General features: G+C 52.6%; 1 protein-coding gene across 1 annotated transcript; it reads right to left on the bottom strand.

The window, feature by feature from the left end:
- Positions 1–1,402: 1,402 nt before the first annotated feature.
- E2F1 (E2F transcription factor 1) lies at positions 1,403–10,981 on the bottom strand. Its single transcript, XM_012637716.1, has 7 exons — positions 10,588–10,981; positions 5,909–5,999; positions 5,326–5,545; positions 4,379–4,531; positions 3,301–3,415; positions 2,989–3,211; positions 1,403–2,870 (listed from the first exon to the last, which is right to left on the bottom strand). Exons 1-7 carry the CDS (start codon positions 10,846–10,848, stop codon positions 2,623–2,625), a joined length of 1,311 nt encoding a protein of 436 aa, XP_012493170.1. The 5' UTR covers positions 10,849–10,981; the 3' UTR covers positions 1,403–2,622.
- Between the last annotated feature and the right edge of the window lie 8,381 nt (positions 10,982–19,362).

Below are 19,362 nucleotides of genomic sequence, written 5' to 3'. Positions count from 1 at the left end.
GCCCCCCGGCCGGGACCTCGGCCCCAGCAAGCCGGCCTCGGGCCTCGGTTTCCCCGTCTGGAAAATGAGTGCAAAGTCCAAGCTGCACAACGTCAAATTCCAACTCCAATTACCTCCGCGGTTCCGCCACGGGAGGCTCCGGTGTGGGGGTGTGTGGCCACTGCGGAGTAAGGAACCACTCGAGGGGTCATTTCCACCCTGGGACAGGCTGAGTAAATGCCGGTCTGCTCATAAGTATTAACCGCCAGGATGGCAGGGGCTGCGCGCGCCCCCCCCAGAGGGCGGCCCCATACCATTATAGGTACAAGCCAACTAGAGGCACAAGAGTGACACAAGGGACTTCCACTCTCTGGGAATCTGTATCTTCAGTCTGAAAATTGGGGATAATGGACACCCCAAAGAATTGCTGGGACTCAGTAAATGAAATGTAAAATGCTTAAAATAGGGACTGGCTCAGAGGAAGCCTACCTAACGCTTTGTTACACAGGTTCATGTGGACGACTCCCAGTCACCTTTCTCTCCCCCAGGTCTCAGGTGACCCAACTGACCCCCACCCTCTCCTGCATTTTCCCCTTCCATCCATCCATTCTCCACACAGCAGCCAGAGGGAGCTTTAAAAGATGAAACAGGACATATCACTCCCATCTCAGACTAGTGACTCCTTGTCCCCTGAATAAAGCCCAAGACTGCCAGCGTGCAGTGACTCACACCTGTAATCCTAGCACTCTGGGAGGCCGAGGTGGGAGGATCGCTTGAGCCCAGGAGTTCTAGACCAGCCTGAGCAAGAGCAAGATCCTGTTTCTACCAAAAAATAGAAAAATTAGCAGGGTGTGTTGATACACACCTGTAGTCTCAGCTACTCAGAGGCTGAGGCAGGACTGCTTGAGCCCATGAGTTTCAGGTTGCAGTGAGCTCTGATGATGCCACTGTATTCTAGCCAGGGCAACAGAGCAAGACCCCATCTCAAAAAAAAAAAAAAAAAAAGCCCAAGACTGAACTTTTTCCAGCACCACTCTGGCCACACTGGTTTCTCTCTGGCCCTCTGTGCCCTGTTCCCTCCTGCCCCAGGGCCTTTGCCCATACCAGTCTCTACTTGGTGTGCTCCTTGCGGTTAACTCCTACTTACCCTACAGCTCTCAGCTCAAGCATCATCTCTTCCAAGAAGCCCCTCCTAATTTTTTCATTTGTACAAATCTCTCAGGAGAGCTCCATGAGAGGAGAGAACACATATGTACCCAGAACTGGAAAGCACCTGACACAGAACCAGTCCCTTGTATCTGTTGCAAGTTTACTAATGCCCAGAAATGTCTGCAAGAATGCAGCAAACTGATGAGAGTGGCCTCTGGGGCTGGGGAAAGAATTTATTCATTACTTCGCACTTAGCTAGCATTCCTGACTTTCTACAAAAATATTTACTGTACTGGTTTTTAAGTTAGGACCAAGATGGTGACGAAGCCTACCTTTCTTAGGATTATGGGGCTCAAATCAAAGTAAATCAGCCAGGGACAGGAAGGGAAGTGGAGAATGGCCATTTTCCCAGCAACCTTGGTCCCTCCCATCCCCAGATTTGCTCCCAAGAGAGTCCCAGAACCCAGCCCAAACATCATCAAAATATTTATTAAAACCAAAGCAAGAGGGAACAGCGCTGTTAGGAAGCAAATCAAAGTGCAGATTGGAGGGTGGGGCAGAGTAAAGAGGGGGGGTGCTTTAACACCACAGGAGGGGCCCCTCGCCACCCCTCCTGCCCACCGTGTCAGTGAAGGTCCCCCACTCACCTCTCCCATCTCGTATCCATCCTGGGGGGCAGCTAAAGTGGCCCCCTGGAGAGGGCCCACCCCACCATCCACCCACTCATGGCTGTCAAGTCAGTCTCCCTCCCTCGCTCGCTTTCCCAATAAATAAATCGTTCAGGCCTCAGCTCCTTCAGGGTGGGGTGAAAGAACAGCTCAGGGACCCCTGCCCTAGCCCAGGGGTATAGGGAGTCAGGGTATGAGCCCCACACTCCTACCCTTTGCTGGTTCCCAGGCTTGCCAAAGAGGCCTTGATAAATAAATAACGCTCCATTAAAGCTTCGATCAGAAAAACCTTTAAGACAGAAGTGCTCTCGCTGTCCTGCAAACCCAGCCAGCCAAGGCCTCCCCGCCAGGCCTGGTCAGTGCACAGGAATCTGGGAGCAGGTGGCCACCCTGGGCCTTGTGGGGCTCCCGGAGCAAAAAGACCAAAAGTGCAGTTAGAGCCCCCCCACTTGCACACGTAAACTCATGCACACACATGTGGACACACTGGGGCGTGTCTGCAGTGCACACACAGATGTGTTCACCTTCATTCCCCGGTACATGCACACACACATGCTCACACATCACACTCAGCCCAGCCACACACGTGTAGGGTGTTGAGTGCATGCACATACACACCACACACACAGAATCCTTCCCTTCCAGGCTTGCTCAGCCTTCTGGCAGTAGCCAGACCCCAGAGCTAGACGCCACTGAAGATAGGAAAGAGGAGTATAAATTAAACGTTTCCAATGGGGGGGGGAGGGAGGACGGCCAGGGGGAGGGGGCTCCAGGGCTGCAGACACTGGGTGGGCATCTCAGGAGACCCTGGTCCCCCTAAGCCCCGTCAGAAATCCAGGGGGGTGAGGTCCCCAAAGTCACAGTCGAAGAGGTCTCTGATGCCCTCACCCTCCTCAAGGCCAAAGTGGTAGTCGAGGGCCTCATGTGGGGGGGAAAGGCTGATGAACTCCTCAGGGAGGAGGCTGGAGAAGTCCTCCCGCACATGCTCCAGGAGCGAGTCGGCCGCCACCAGCGGGGACAGGCGGTCCTCGTCCACAGTGGCCCGCAGGCCACCCATCCGGGACAACAGCGGTTCTGGGGAAATGGGGGAGCATCACAGGCCAGGGACGCCCCAGCAGGGAGGACAGAGGGGGATGTCATGCCTGCCCACCCACCCTGAAGAGGGGCCCTGCCCCACCTACCCTTCACCCACCTTGCTCTAGGCTGAGCAGGGACTGGCCAGGATCCGTGGTGGGGAATGAGGAGGGAGATGATGGTGGTGGCACTGTGGTGGCAGGGTCAGCTGCCCTGTCTTCCTCCCCAGAAGCTGCCCCCTGGGACGAGGTATTCTCAGGGCTGATCCCGCCCGCACTCTCCTCAGGGCACAGGAACACATCGATGGGGCCTTGTTTGCTCTTAAGGGAGATCTGAAAAGTCTGGGTGGAGACAGCAGACAGGGTAAATTAAGGCCCCAGGGACCACCAGCCCAACTCGTCCTGTGCAGGCCTAGAGTCCCTGGTCTCACCTCTGAAGAGTCCACAGCTTGGAGCTGAGTCTCAGGAGGGGCTTTGATCACCATCACCATCTGCTCTGCAGGGTCTGCAATGCTACGAAGGTCCTGGCATGTCACATAGGCCAGGGTTGGTGGAGTCAAGGACCACACGACCTTTGACCCCTGGGGGCCACTCACCCATACAGCTCACAAGTTGGGACCCACATCTGTCTAGTCACTCCTATCTTCTCAACCTCCCACCTGCTAAAAACCTACCTCATTCCCCTGAGCTTCAATTTCCACATCTGTACAATGGGACATTTCTACCCTTCTAATCCCAAGGTAATGATGACAGCTGCCTGCAACAATTCCACATAAAATGGTCAACACAGGCCAGGCAGGGGCTCGCACTTGTAATTCCAGTGCTTTGGGAGGCCATGACAGGAGGATCACTTGAGGCCAGGAGCTCAAGACCAGCCTGGGCAACATAGTGAGACCCCGTCTCCACAAAAAATAAAAAAATTAATTGGGCATGGTGGCACACACCTGTAGTCCTAGCTACTCGGGAGGGAAGCAGGCTGGCCTTGAACTCCTGGGCTCAACTGATCCTCCCACCACAGCCTGAGCAGCTGGGATTATAGGTGAGCGCCACCACACCCACCTCTGGAAATTTAATTTGACCTATGATCTTGGTGTCACTTGATAGTTGTGCCCAAAATTCATAAACACAATTTGGGTATCTACTAAAAAGAAAACATTGTAATGAAGTTCTTATTTTTATGAATGAAAGATGTCTCCTAAGTTTGAAGCTACAATTATGTACTGATTCACTGCACTAAATGTTATTGCTGGTACTAGATTTTCTTTTTTAACCTGCACGGTTTCAGGTTGGATATTATTATCCCCCTTTCATAGAGGAAACAGTCCTAGAAAGGCTAAGTTAGGTTAACTTGTCCAACGTCATACATGAGTAAATGCTGGGCCAGGACTTGCATCCAAAGCCAGAGTGCTCTCCTGAATCCAGAGCCCAGGGTAGCCTCTCTGGTCCCACTTGGGTGGGGCCCCCGCCTGCCAAGCCACTTTCTGTGCGCTTCAGCCAATCCAAGGATATCGCTGGCTGTCAGAATCCTCGGAAAGCAGCTGCAGCTGTGTGGTGCAGATGTGCATCAGGTGATCCAGCTGCTCCTCGCTCTCCTGCAGTTGCTTGATGTCCTGGGTCAGCCCTTCAAGTCGCCCACCAATCCCCACTGTGGCATGGCTGCCCCTGTGGGGAGGCACCAGGGAGGTTAGCAGTTCCTGGCCCCTCTGCCCAGGAGCCCTGGCTCTTGGGACTGAGTCTGCTGCCACTCCCGTTCTGTGAGACCCAGGCACACCCTTGTCCCCCTCTGGGTCTGGCTCCTCAGTTGGGCTCCAAATCAGGCTGTCATGGCTTTAAAGTCTGGCCAGCATGTCTGCAAACACCTACGTGTCCCTCATAGGGGGCTGGAGAATTAGATGATGGCACAGACACACCACAGAGTACTACAGTTGTATAAAAGGACAAGAATGCATCGGAAGCACACACATGGAAGCATTTCCAAGACATGCTGTCAAGTGAAAAAAAAAAAAAAGATACAGAATGGAAAGATCTACCAAAAACTGAAAACGCAGATGTATCAAAGAGAGGGTGGCAGGATGACTGGAGACGTGAAAAGGAAAAAATAAAATAAAAATTAACAAGAATAAACATCTGTGTCAGACAAATCTCATTGATGGCAACAGAAGCCAGAATAGTGGTCACAAGTGGTCACCTGGTGGTATGAGGGATGGGCAATGACTGCAAAGGGGCCCAAGAGAACCTTCTGGAGTGTTGGAAATGTTCCATATCTTGGTCTGAAAGGTGGTAACCCAGGCGAATAAATATGTAAAGCTACACCGAGCTGGCTATGTAAGATTTGTGTACTTTTCAGCATCTGTCACCTCAGGAAAACCACCTCTCCTGAACCTCAGTTTCCCCAGCTTTAAGACCCTCCAGGCTGGCATGGGCAGCCATGTCTGCCCTTTTTGGCTGATACCTACAGCCACTGGATGTGGTTCTTGGATTTCTTGGCAATGAGCTGGATGCCCTCGAGGACGTTGGTGATGTCGTAGATGCGCCGTTTCTGCACCTTCAGCACCTCGGCCGCCCAGTTCAGGTCGACAACGCCGTCAGCTGAGTGGCTCAACAGCTCCAGGAAGCGTTTGGTGGTCAGATTCAGGGATGTCTCATAGCGTGACTTCTCCCCCGGGGATTTCACACCTGAGGGGTAGTCAATCAAGGCAGGGTCTCTCAGCACCCACCCCCAACCCTGGCCAGGCTTGCCTCCCTGGCAATGTGGAGGATGGGTGGGGAGGGGGGACAGATGACTCCTTCCCCTTGGCAAGGCCACACAAGGAGGCCCTGTGGCTGCTGCCTGCCAATCACAGCATTCCTCTTCCAGCCAGGGAACTCCCCACCCCCCCAGGGCCTGGGGAAACCATGCCAGAAGGCCACTCCGGCTGCCCCTCTGGGCCTCCAGAGGCCTGGCCCAGGCCTGATAAGCCAGACTCTAGTCTGCAAGCATGTTTGTCTGTCCATACCCCAAGCTGAGCCTGGTCAGAAGCCTGCTCAGCTCCCTGGTACCTTTTCCTGGGTGGCGGCCTCTGCCCCGGACTGGCCCACTGCTCTCAGCCAGGTACTGATGGTCAGTTTCCAGGTCTAGCCTCCGCTTCACCTGTGGCAAAAACAACGGGAGGATGCCCAGTAACCAGGAGTGAGGCCATAGGAGACCTGGCTGAGGGCTTGGTGCCCCTGGGCTGCCCCCACCTCAGTTTCTCTACCGGGATGCCTAAGTATGTTAGGGAGATCCTAGGGGACACAGCCTGAGGGTCTCAATCCTACCACACAGGACAGACACTTAACTGGAAGACAGAAGACCCAAGTTCAAGCCCCAGCCTCACCACTACTTCTTGGCCTCAAACTCAACCTTTCCTACATTCTGTCTCTCGCTACAAATCTGTTTTAAAATATGTCCGCAAAGTTTTAAATACTTCTCCTTCAAAATATGACCTCTATTCTCCTCCCCTTAAGTACAGGCCATGTCATACAGACACTCAAGGAGCCCTAATGTTGGGCACAAGTGACAAGGAACTGACAGGAACATGGGTGAGCTTGGAAGCAAATCTTTGGCTGCAACCTTAGAAGAGACTTCGAGCCGGGAGCATCCAGCTATGTCTTCCTCAAAGCCCTGACCCACAGAAACTATATAATAAATGTTTGCTGTTTTAAGCCACTGAGTATACAAGTGCCTCGGGCAAGTCACCTCCTCTCCGGTTTTGACTAATCTACAACCATGGTAGCAGCTGTGCTCACCAAGTTCTTTGCGAACATTAGCTCATTCCTTCCTATGCATTGGCAGTGCAGTAATGGACCCATTTTACAGATAAGACAACTGAAGCTCAGGGAGGCCCAAGGTCATACATCCAGGAAGTGGCAGAGCCAGGATTTCTATCCAAGGTCTGAGGAAAAACCCAACCTCTTAACCTCCATGGCCTCTGGCTCAGTTCCACATTCAAGGATCGAGTCCCACAGGCAGCTCAAAGGCACCCTGACCCTCCGCTTCAACAGCACAGGGCTTCCAGAGCTGGAATCTCATTCAGCCTGGCCTGCTACCCTCCTCACATCTAGCTGCCAAGAACTCCTTGCCACTGTCACCTCCCACCTAGGCTGCTCAGCAGTCCTCACACTGGCCTCTGCTGCAGCCAAGCATCTTGCAAATCTCACCCTGTCACTGCCCCTGCTTAAGACCTTCTTCCAGCTCCCCGTTGCCTTGTTGCCCACATCTGCCACCACTTTTCCACATGAACTTCCGCTGAGTCACGTTTTTCACAAGTCTGTGCCTCCGAGCCTTAGCCCTCTCCCTGGATTGCCCTTGCCTCCCTCCTTCCCCCTTCATACTTGCTGCCTCCACCCCTGTGGGCAGGAACCTCACCCATCAGTTAGGAGAGATGTCACCTCTTCTCCCTGTGAACTGCCTCAAACCCGACCTTTCCCCACATTCTGTTTCTCGATACAAATCTCTGCAGATGCGTCTGTCTCACCCTCATAGGTGGGCTCTGGGTCTAAATAATCTCTGCATCTTGTGTCCGCCATGGAGCCTAAGCACCAGCAATGTCTGCTGAATGAAGCACCCCACGCGCTTCCAAACCATGACACTCCCTCCCATGCACACGCCACCCAGGGAAGAGAAGAGCTACCACACCTGAGTACTGCATTTGCCCACCAAGCCCTCCAACCACCTTTCAGCAGGTGACGGCCTCCTCCTTGGAAAGGTCACACGGCAAGTGACAGGCAGAGCCAGGATTTTCACCCTAATAGGCTGGTGCAGAACCCAGGCCCCCACACACCAACCGGAATGTACCCCTTCTCCAGCCAACTGCACCCCCATCTCCTCCCTGAGACCACCACCCTTGTCCATCCCTGAAGGCTGGTCAGTGCCACACCCTAAAACAAGACCTCAAGCAGATGCCCATTTCTGCCACTTCTCTCTAGATAAGCCCTGGCACAGGGGCCCCGAAAGCCAGGGGCGAAGATATTCACTGGTGAAAAAATCTGAATGACTCAAACACCCACTCATGAAGGAGAGTCCTGAAAGTCGTTCATTTAGCCCCTGGAACAGCAGCTGTCACGAAACACTGAGGTAGGTCGACATAGAATCCTCTCAGACATACTGACAAGCAAAATACTGTTATAGGGCAATATATTTATATGATCCCTTTCTGAATTAAAAAGCTTATGAAACTCTTCTCTGGTTCCGTTTCTATTATTATAGAATGCATTCCGGGCGACCTCTGTATGGGAGGACCATGGGAGACTGTTGCCTTATCTGTGTAGTGTGAAGGATGAACATGGAAATAAACAGAAAACTAAAATTTTTAAAACTTTAAAAAATGAAAGTTGTCACAGCCACCTAAAAAACAAAAATCATCCCAGGGAAAGAAAACAGAAGGAAAAATGGATGGCGCTGGGATCCTGCCCTCTTCAACTTTCTAGTTTCACATGTATTATATTTATAACGGAAAACTCTAATAGCTTTTTCTTTAAGGGCCATGACAACAGGGTGGAAGTATATAGGCCAGGGCAGAAGCAATGGCTGAACTGCAGAGCCTTGTATACAGAAGGCATTCAATGAATGTTCACTGCTGCAGAAGCCAAGCCTGTAGCTTATTTCAAGGACTGCCCCAAACGTCAGTGCAGAAAGTTAGTGGAGGCCAAAAGCTGGGCCACATTTCCAGACTTCAGCTCCAGGACCCTCCCCCCGCCCGCCTTCAGAAAAGGCCTAGTGGCCCATAGTACTCTGGGGCAGGGGCTCCTTACTTGTCCCTGTGCCTAGCGCCTCACAGGCATTCACTAACGCAGCAACTATTGAATGAATGGAATGCTCAGGACAACCATGCTGTCCCTGACACCACTGCGAGTGAAGCAGAAGGCACTTTTCTTTGCCCCGTCCCTCCTTCTGAGCCTGAAGCTCATAACCCTGCCTGCAGCTCAACTCTGAGGACAGGACTCACAGGTTCTGTTAGGTCTCTGCAGCCCTGGGCCTGCTAAATGCTTGTGACACAACTGAAAGGAGGATGCTTGCCCAGATCCCAAGCTGGTACCCGCAGGGACAGGCCCCTAGAGTAGGAGATAAGCTACAAACCCTCCCACTCACTAGGAGGAAGGGCCCCTAAGACCTTCCTGTGCTTTCCTCAACCTCTATTAGCATCCCCAGGAGACAAGGCATCCCTGAGGTCAGTCAGCCACTCAGGAAATCCGGTCCCACCACTCACTAGCTGAATGACACAGGATGGTTCTAACATCTCTGGGCCTCAGCTTCCCTATCTGTAAAAAGGGACAGTTGCTAACAGGGTTAAACAAGTTAATTGGGTAAAGTGCTTGGCACAGAGCCTGGCACACAAATCATCAAGACAATGGTGGCTGCTATTGTTATTATTATTAGCATCTTGGTGATTCTGGAAGGAAGGCGGCACTGGGCATGGGGCCAACAGGGCTGGGGAGCCTTCCCAGGATGCCTCAGGGACCAGCTGCCACCCACACCCCCATCAGCAGTTGAGCAGCTTCTACCTCCCGGTCCTGTGCCCTGCCTCACCCCTCCCACTTGTTCCAAGCCCCCTGCTGAGACCCCATCCTGTCTGGCCAGCGCCTGCCTGCCTTCACGCCCCACCTTCACCCACAGGCTGTGCCAGTCAAACTAGTCCCCACACCCTGTCCTGCGGCCCACAGGTTCAAGCTCCAGGCTTCCACTCCCTTCTCCCACTGTAATCCAGCAGCCTCTCCTGTCCCCTCTTCCTGCCCCTCCCCCCCCAATCTGAACCAGTCTTGAGCCTCCTGCTGCTCAGGGATCAGGGACTTTATCAAGGAATCTCCCTGGGACCCTTTCTCTCTCCTGGCTCTGGAGGCCTCCTCTCCAGCTCCCAGAGGCCCAGCCCACCCAGTCCCGCCACAGAGGCTCAGGGGTCTGCCTGCCTGATTAATGAGGTTCCATGGCAACCAGGGCCTGGGAGGGTGGAGGGCAGCAGATGGAAGGACAGGCAGAAGGAGGGGATCAGCAGCTGGCCCAGATGCCCCGCCCCTGCAGAGAAGGCCTCCCAGCCAGGAGGGCTGTCCCCAGAGGCCTGGATGGCCAAGCCTGCACCTGGCAGTCGAGCGTCAAGGCAGGAATGAGGGTCTCTTCAATGGTTCTCCAATGGTCAGGCCTCAGGACCTTCTCCCAATCCCCTCCTTGAACCTCCCCAAGCAGCCATGCTCACTACCCAGCCACAAATTCTGATCTGAAGCCAGCAGGCCTCAGTTCGAATCCCAGCCCCACCACTTGCGGCCGTGTGACCAGAGAGGCAAGTCACTTTCCCTCTCTGGTCCTCAGTTCCTCCTCGGTCAGATGGACACAGTGACAACACCGAGCCCATAGTGGCGTTGTTGAGTTTTAGCTGGCCTGAAGGAAGTCTCTGCCAAAGGCCTGCCATGCAGTAAGCGCCAACTGAATACCCGTGGGCCACTATTATCACTGAGTCCGACGCCCAAGAGGCTCCAGTGAGGAAGCTGAGCCCTGGAGCACAGAGGAGCAAATAGGGACCGGCCTGAGGTGACCCCGCACACTAGGGCGGGGCCCAGAGGCCCAACCTAGGCTCTGCGCCGCCCAGCCCCGGCGCCTCAGTCCACCCCTCCCCCGCCCCCCACTGTGCCCAGGCCAAACAGCGCCCGCCCGGGTGTGAGCCGGGGCTACAGGCAGCGCTCTTAACCCGGCGTCCCTGGGTCCGTACCGGCGGACGGCCGAGCGCGGGGCGCGGCGCGCTGGGTGTGGGCCGGGGCGCCTGCGGCGTGGCGAAAAGCAGCAGGTCAGGGTCGCAGGGGCCGGCGGCGGGCGCGGCGGGGCCAGTTGGAGCTGGCGGGGCGCTGGCGTCCTGCGCTGTGGAGATGATGACGATCTGAGAGGAGTCGAGCAGCCGCAGCGCGCCGGCCCCGAGCAGGGCCTCTAGCGCCGGCGCGCATGGGCCGCCCGAAGGGGCCCCGGCCACGGCCATGGCGCTCACGGCCCGCGCGGCCCAGGTGTCAGGCGGCGGCGGCGGCGCGGGCCCATGGCGCAGGCCGCGGCGAGGGCTCGATCCCGCTCCGCCCCCGGCCGCCGCTGCCTGCAAAGTCCGGGCCACTTTTACGCGCCAAATCCTTTTTGCCGCGAAAGAGCCACGAGCAGCCGAGCGCCGCCGCCATTGGCTGTCCGGGCCGTGACGAAGGCGGCGGCGGCAGCTTCCATTGGCTGCAGCGCGCCGGACCGGTGGCGGGGGGCGGGACGGGGCAGCGGCGCAGGGCGGTGCGGCCAATCGCGGGGCGGGGCGCGCGCAGGCTTTGTCCGGGCGGTGCCAAGCGCGTTCACACTCCCCGCCCCCAGCCCGGGCGGCCCCTGCTGGAGGCGTGGGGAACCGGACCCGAGCCCGCCCCTGCCCGGACGCTGCCCAGCCTGCTGATCTTTCCTAGTGAAGACAAGACAGAGCCTGGGTTTTGCGCATCTCACCAGCAGCAGATGCCACGTGACCCCCAGACCCTCAACCTGTAGCTCCCACGCTCTCAGCTCACATCTCCAGAAGCTGCCCCTCTTCCCTGGAGCCTCAGACCCACCTCCGAAGTCCCAGCCACATCTCCCATCCTCAGCGTGCAGTTATGCCATTTACTCTCAAATCCTGCCCTACCCCTCTCACCCAGAGCCCAAGCTGAAGAGTGTGTGAGGAGATGGGGAAGGATGTCACGCCAGTCTGGGGCTTTCCTACAAGCCCCATTTTACCCCAAATCCCTTCAGTAGCCACCACACAGCCTCTGCTTGAACTCATTCATTCACTCAATCATTCAACAAAGGTTTCAAGAACCTGCTCGGTGCCCTATCCTTAGTTCAGACCTTGACTCTGGCCCTAAGGAGCTCACATTGTAGTGAAAAGGGGAGGAGGGGAACAGAGAGGTAACATGTTTACAATATGATGAAGCGTTTCCACCATTAAGGTAACTCCATGTTAGACCTCACACACGGAGGAGGTGAGGGGGCTGAGCATGAAAATGAATCTAATCCCGAAGCCCTGGGACATCTCCATCAGTACTTTTGCTCAGGTCATTGTTGAGGGCAGCCGATCTAACCAATATCGTCCTCTCTGTGCCAGACCTCGTGCGAACACCGAAGACGGAGAGATTTATAATTTCTATCAACTTGCTTGCTGTCTGGCAGGGGTGACCCACAAGAAAAAAGTAGCTAGGACACAAACAAAAATCAAATTCCTAGGCCCAGTCTAAATATCACTTCCTCCAGGAAGCCCTCCAGAGTCAGAGCTACTCACTTCCTCCATTGCCCACTTCTTCCTCTGTTCCAATGCTGACCACACACTCCATTACTCCAATCTGCCTTCCCCTACCAGTCTGGGAGCTCCAGTAGCACTTCCAACACTGGCCTGGCTCAGAACAGGTGCTGATGCCAGAGGCTACCTAGAATGTAACAAGCAGGCCATGGTTCACTAAAGGTGGTCTTTGGCCTCTGATTTCAGAATCACCTGGGCACTAGTTAATCTTAGGTCCACCCAGGCCCTGCCAGTTTAGAATCTCTAGGTGCTCAGGAATCAACATTTTAACACTGCCCCCCCCTCCCCATTCCAGGTGATTCTTATGCCTGCTCACATTTGAGAACAAATTGGTATACATGTATAACCAACATGTGTGGTACAGCTTCAAATTATAGCTCCTAAGGATGCTTCTCGGCCTCAGTTTCCTCATTTGTAATATGGGCACATAGACCTTGCCCTGGCTCCTTCCAGGGTTGTCATGAGGATGAAAAGCATAAGGGACGCCTATAATCCTAACACTCTGGGAGGCCAAGGCAGGAAGATCACTTGAGCTCAGGCATTGGAGACCGCCTCAGCAAGACAGAGACCCCCATCTCTACTAAAAATAGAAAACATTAGCCAAGCGTGGTGGTGTGTGCCTGTAGTCCCAGCTACTTGGGAGGCTGAGGTAGGAGGATCCCTTGAGCCCAGGAGTTTGAGGTTGCTGTGAACTAGGTTGATGCCATGGCACTCTAACCCGAGCAACAGGGCAAGACTCAAAAAAAAAAAAAGTATAAGGGATTTGAAAGTGTTTTATAAACTACGAGGTGGTTTAGGAAAGCAGCAGGAGTTGCTTTCCTCCTCTAATTAACAGTTTGTGAAATTACTCGTTGCAAATCCTACAATGTGCCAAAACTAGAAGGGACCACAGAGACCACATAAACCTCTTGCTGTACAGATGGGAAAGCTGAGGCCCATTCCAGTGAAGGTACCTGTGAAGCCAGCCAGTGATAAAGTCTGGCCTACACTGGATTCTGAGCCCTGGGGGCTGCCTGTCCCCCTCACCTCCTACCCCCATAGAGAATCCAAGGGTTAGGTCTCATTCTCAATAACCAAGCCAGGCGCTAACAGAGGGTGAGAGAAGCTGGCACATTCCCATTCCAGATGGAGAGAGCGTCCTTTCCCCACACCTTCCCACAGGGTGCCAGTAACAGTTAACACTCACTTTTGTAAAGTGAGTAAACTCTTTACAACTCACTTGTAAAGTGACACTCACTTTTGTAAAGCCCTCACAAATCCAATAATCATTCAACAAATATTTATTGAGCATCTGTTAGACACCAAGCACCATGCTGGTTGCTGGAGAGGGGAGACATATATTGCTATTATTGCTCCATTTTATGATGAGGAAATTGAGGCCCAAAGGGCATGAATTTACCTAATAGATGAAAAGGCTATTATTCAGGCTTGGTGAGGCCAAGGCTGGGGGTTTCCAAAGCTCTTCCCTCCCTAAAGTATTCAAGTACACTTCCCAGGTAGAAGTGGGTGCCTTTCTCCCAGTCCCTCAACTCCTGGTGCAGCAGAAAGGAGTGAAGACCAGAATTCCCAGCATGAAACCAAGGAAGAGATAAGGGCCTTCTGTATCTATTAATACCTACTTTAAAGCAGAAAAGACCTGATAGATGAGGCCCCTTGGCCCTGAGCCTGGCAGATCCTGATAAGACTATTCTCAATGTCAACAGTTTTCCTCTAGCTAATAGGCTTCCAAAAAATCCACTATCACTGGGCAGCCACTTCCATCCACGAGCTCCTTTTAACCCCATAATCCTGTAAATGAAGCTTGTTTATCCCATGGTGCAGGAAGGAGGAGGCTCAGAGAGGGGCACTCACAGCTCAAGGTCACACAGCAGAACTGAGATGGGAACTTGGCCTGTTCCACTGCAAAACCCAGGGCCTGCGTTTCATACTTGCCACCCTCTGTAAATAAACCAAGAGCCAAGCTCAGGGCTGTCGAGATGATAATGTGTGGTTTCCAAAAGGTATTATGGTGGTTGGTGGCTTAGTTAGCAGGTGTTTGACCCCCATTAGAACCTCCACCAACCCCTCATTCTAGAGAAGGCCAAGGGGATGGAAGCTCCTGGGTTCATGATCCTCTGCCTGGAGACACTTTTCCCTTGGTTCTTCCCAAAAGGAAGGATGGTGTAGAGGTGACAGCATGAGCTTCTAAATAAGGTGGATGTAAATGGAAATCTTGGTGTGTGTGACCCTGGACAAGTCAATTCACTTCCTCTGAGCCTCACTCATTTAATCCACAGATATTTACTGAGCACCAACTATGTGTCAGACATTGTGCTAGGAGCTGGAGAGACAGCTATAAGCAAAACAGACTCATCTCTGACACCTGGAGCTCACAGTCCCGTGGGAGAGTTAAGAAGCATTTATTTCTATGTCCCTGCACAATATGCTTGTTAAGAAGCTTGACAAGCGACACAAATAATTTAAACCTATTTATTCCACACACAGCACCTCCCCTAAACATACATTAGTAGCTTTAAAAAAAAAAAATCTCCAAACATGAATATCCCATCATTATAAGGAATGCATAATTGGGAGAAATGATTCTGTAATGACTTAATTTTATTAGGAGGCACAGAGACGTCCATTGTTGAGTTCTGGCAGAGGGAGGTAGGGAGTTTTGCATCTGCAACTCCTCATTCCTCTTCAATAATCCCTCGATGCTACACTGACAGTTTACTGTCCTTGGAGATGTTCTGTCGCTCTGCCAATTCTGCTGTGTCTGAACAGGCCCCTTACCCATCAGAGAGGCAGTCTGACACAGAAGCAAACCTTTGGAGTCAGGCAGACCCCAACTCTGTGGCCTCCTGGCTATATGATTTTGGGGAAGTAATTCACCCTCTTGAAGAGCTTTGCTTATCTCATCCATGGAAGAAGGGGTAACAGTTCCTTTACAGGATGGGTGTCAGGTTAAGAAAACAAGACAAGGCCGGCACAGTGGCTCACGTCTGTAATCCTAGCACTCTGGGAGGCCGAGGTGGGAGGATCCCTCAAGGTCAGGAGTTTGAGACCAGCCTGAGCAAGAGGGAGACCCCGTCTCTACTAAAAATAGAAAGAAATTAGCTGGACAACTAAAAATATATAGAAAAAATTAACCGGGCATGGTGGCGTATGCCTGTAGTCCCAGCTACTCGGGAGGCTGAGGCAGGAGGATCGCTTGAGCCCAGGAGTTTGAGGTTGCTGTGAGCTAGGCTGACGCCATGGCACTCTAGCCCAGGCAACAGAGCCAGACTCTGTCTCAAAAAAAAAAAAAAAACAAAAAAAAAAAACAAGACAAGCAGGGTTTACATGCTGGCCCCCAGATATGATTTAATTTGCCAACAGAGTATTTTTTAAAATTATGAATTAGTTTTAAGATTTGGTGAAATTGGGAAGTGCCACACAAAAATTCAAATACCTGGCAATACTGGCCAGGCCATCATGATGCTAAGCAGTTACTGCCCCCTCTCTAGCCAGTGCCTTGACCCTCCAGGCCACCACAGTCCCTCCCTGGCTTGTCTCACTCAGTGAACATTCTAGGTATGAGTTTGCAACTCCTCAAGCACAGTGCCTGGCACAGAGTGAGCACCCAATAAATGTAAACTGCTATTAGCCGTGTTGTTACTACCAAGGAACCAACTGGTACCAGCACAGCTTCTCTGCTTTGCAAGTAACTAGATAAGACATGGACATGGAAGAGTAGGAAAAGTGGGCATTCATGGTGAAACAGGAGATATGGGGCTTAGTGCCAGCCAACAACCTGGCTGTGTCGCCTTGGACCATCATCAGCCCATATGTTCAGTGGGCTTTAGGCAGAGGGTCCGAGGTCCAAAATAACTGGATAGGTCTCAGGTCCATTAGTGAGCTGCCCGTCCCCCAAGCCCAGGCACTCCCTGAGCTCTTGCTCTGGGGAGCTCCCTTCTCTACAGGGATCTCCCAGCGCAACTTCCTCTTTCTGCATCACCCAACCCTCCGAGGAGGAGTCATGCTTTTCCCAGGAAGGGGCAAAACTCGACATATGGCTATGCTGGACCTGATCAGGGCCACAGTGAGGGGTAGGGTCCTCTTAGAGCCTTAGAGCTGAGGGGCTGTCTTTTCATCTGTAAAATGGGGATGATAGATAATAATAGTGTTTTCCAAAAGAGCGAGACCCATTCTCTACCAAAAAAAGAAAGAAAAAGTAGCTAGGTATGGTGGCACACGCCTGTAGTCCAGCTACTCTGGAGGCTGAGGTGGGAGGATGCTGACACCCCTGCACTCCAGCTTGGGTGACAGAGCAAGACCTTATCTCAAAAAAAAAAAAAGAGAGAAGAAGAAGAAGGATGAATCCCTGAAGGTGCTTGCTTATATTCTCATCTCGATTTTTCCTCAGAGAAAAAGAAAACTTCTTGTTAGGCTGCAGAATAGGAGAGTTTCATGAAGCAATCCCTGCACTGCGTCCCACATTCCATTAGGCACAGGCATGCACAGAAACAAGATGGAAAAAAATAGGTTTGGAGGGCAATACAGTGTGTAGGTGAGACAATCTCATATTCCATTGATTCTAAGAGGTTTTTTTCCCATATTTTATTTTTTTTTTTTTTTGAGACAGAGTCTGGCTCTGTTGCCCGGGCTAGAGTGCTGTGGCGTCAGCCTAGCTCACAGCAACCTCAAACTCCTGGGCTCAAGCGATCCTCCTGCCTCAGCCTCCCCGGCAGCTGGGACTGCAGGCATGCGCCACCATGCCCCGCTAATTTTTTCTATATATTTTTAGTTGTCCAGCTAATTTCTTTCTATTTTTAGTAGAGACGGGGTCTCGCTCTTGCTCAGGCTGGTCTCAAACTCCTGACCTTGAGTGATCCTCTCACCTCAGCCCTCCCAGAAGTGCTAGGATTACAGGCATGAGCCACCGTGCCCGGCCTTTTTTCGTATTTTAACATCTCCAAAATTGAGATACATAAGACAATCAATGGAATGTCCATTTTTAAGTCAGTGGCTCTTTTCTTTCTCAGGGGCTGAAAATGATGGCATCGCTCATCGTCAGTGGCATCCTGGAAGTGATGAGCTATGGTACAAAAAGTGCTGGGCATAGTGCTGCCATGTCACGGACGCTTAGGGTACTCGCGTGATCTTTGGCATCACCAGCACATTCGAGGTTGGCCGTGGTGGAGCGCTCAGCTTTTCTTTCTTTTTCTCATTTTCTCGCTGACACCTGCTGACCTGCATTTGGTCCCCAGCTTGATGGGCACATGGCAAATGCAGTCAGGGAGGGAGAAAGGGAGGGAGAAGGGGAGGGCTCAGGATGGGAAGAGAAAGACGTTTTATAGTATATTAAGATATTCAAAGAGGAGGAGCCAGGGATTCTTTTTTTTTTTTAAAAAACAACAAAAAAAACCCTGCTGGAAGCCAGGGTTATATATATGCCAAACAGGCCAGGAAACACAGCAGGCCTCCTGGAGCTGGCAACCAACCGAAACAGGGGCATTGTGTCCAGGCCACTGGCTGGCTGAGGGGGCATTGTTAGGACCTGGCCCTGTCTGAGGAGAGGGGGGTGGTGGGGGCTGGGGGAGCGTGTTCCCATGACTCCCTGGGGAGTAACAACAATCAGGGCCAGCTGGGAAGCCTGGTGTGCCAGGGGCCCGGTGGGCAGGCCACAGGCTCCAGAGGGGCCTTGGAGGGCCGTGGGGGACTGAGGAGGCAGGGGGGCAAGGCCTAAGGAGGGGAGACATAGGAGTCATTCACTACTCCCCTCTCCATCACCCCACCTCCAAAGCTCAGTTGCTGTGTCTCTCTCCAAAGTACATCCAGATCCGCCCACTTTTCTCTTTCTCTGTCACCACCTGCCACCCCCCATCCTGGTCCAGTCTGTCATGGTCTCTCACCTAGACCACCACACGGCTTTCTCACAGGGATTTATGCTGCCAGCCTGGCCCCCTGCACTCTGTTCTCTACATGCAGCTAGAAGGGTCTTCATATCACGTCACTCCCCTGCCTATACCTGCCAAAGGCTGCCCACCATGCTTAGAAAAAAACCCAAACCCCTTTCCCTGGCCCACAGAGCTGCCTGATGGACCCAGCTAGTCCCACCGCTGCACTGTCTCAGCCAGGCTGGCCTCCTTCCAGACCCTGGAATGCTGTTCCCTCCTCAGGGCCTGTGCACTTTTAGGATCCTTGACTTGGAACATGCTTCCTCCACAGCTATGTACTGTCCTCTCCTCATTGTTCAGGGCTCAGAGCAAACATCACCTCCTCCAAGAGGCCTTCCAGGGAAAACCGCCTCCCATTCTCTCTGCCCAAGTCACTCTGCTGCCCTGCTCTGTATCCCCTTCACAGCGCCTACCACTCTCCAAATCTAACTTGCATGTTCATTGGTCAGTCTTCCCTCCCTATACTGTGAGCCCCAGGTGGGCAGAGGTGGCTTCCTTCACTGCTGAATTCTGGCCCCCACCATCACCTGGCACTAAGAACTTGGCCAGCATTAGCTATTACTTTATGATTCCCGTGCTCAGGCTTGTTAAACAAACACAGCTGCCACGTGGTCGGGCTGGGAAGGCCACTCTCAAGCAGGGGCTCTGAATCTGGGATCCACAAATCCCACATTCCATGAACTTAGACACACAAATTTTTTTATCTTTTTTTTTTTTTTTGAGACAGAATCTTGCTCTGTTGCCTGGGCTAGAGTGCTATGGCATCAACCTAGCTCACAGCAACCTCAAACTCCTGGGCTCAAGCGATCCTCCTGCCTCAGCCTCCCAGGTAGCTGGGACTACAGGCATGCGCCACCATGCCCGGCTAATTTTTTCTATATATTTTTAGTTGTCCAGCTAATTTCTTTCTATATTTAGTAGAGACGGGCTCTCGCTCTTGCTTAGGCTGGTCTCGAACTCCTGAGCTCAAACGATCCGCCACCTCGGCCTCCCAGAGTGCTAGGATTACAGGTGTGAGCCACCGCACCCAGCCTGTATTTTATTTTAATAAAATTTCCCATGACTCGTGTACGTTTCTACTAGTAATTCTAAAATACAAAAAGAGACTGGTGCCCATTCTACTAAGTGAAGTATCACAAGAATGGAAAAACAAGCACCACATGTATTCACCATCAAATTGGTATTAATTGATCAATATTTATGTGCACATATAGTAGTAACATTCATTGGGTGTCAGGCAGGTGGGGAGGGAGAAGGGGATGGGTATATTCACACCTAA

This window comes from Propithecus coquereli, unplaced genomic scaffold, assembly GCF_000956105.1.
Source record: "Propithecus coquereli isolate 6110/MARCELLA unplaced genomic scaffold, Pcoq_1.0 Scaffold122, whole genome shotgun sequence".
Lineage (NCBI taxonomy): Eukaryota > Metazoa > Chordata > Mammalia > Primates > Indriidae > Propithecus > Propithecus coquereli.
This window is presented reverse-complemented; position numbering and strand designations above follow the sequence as displayed.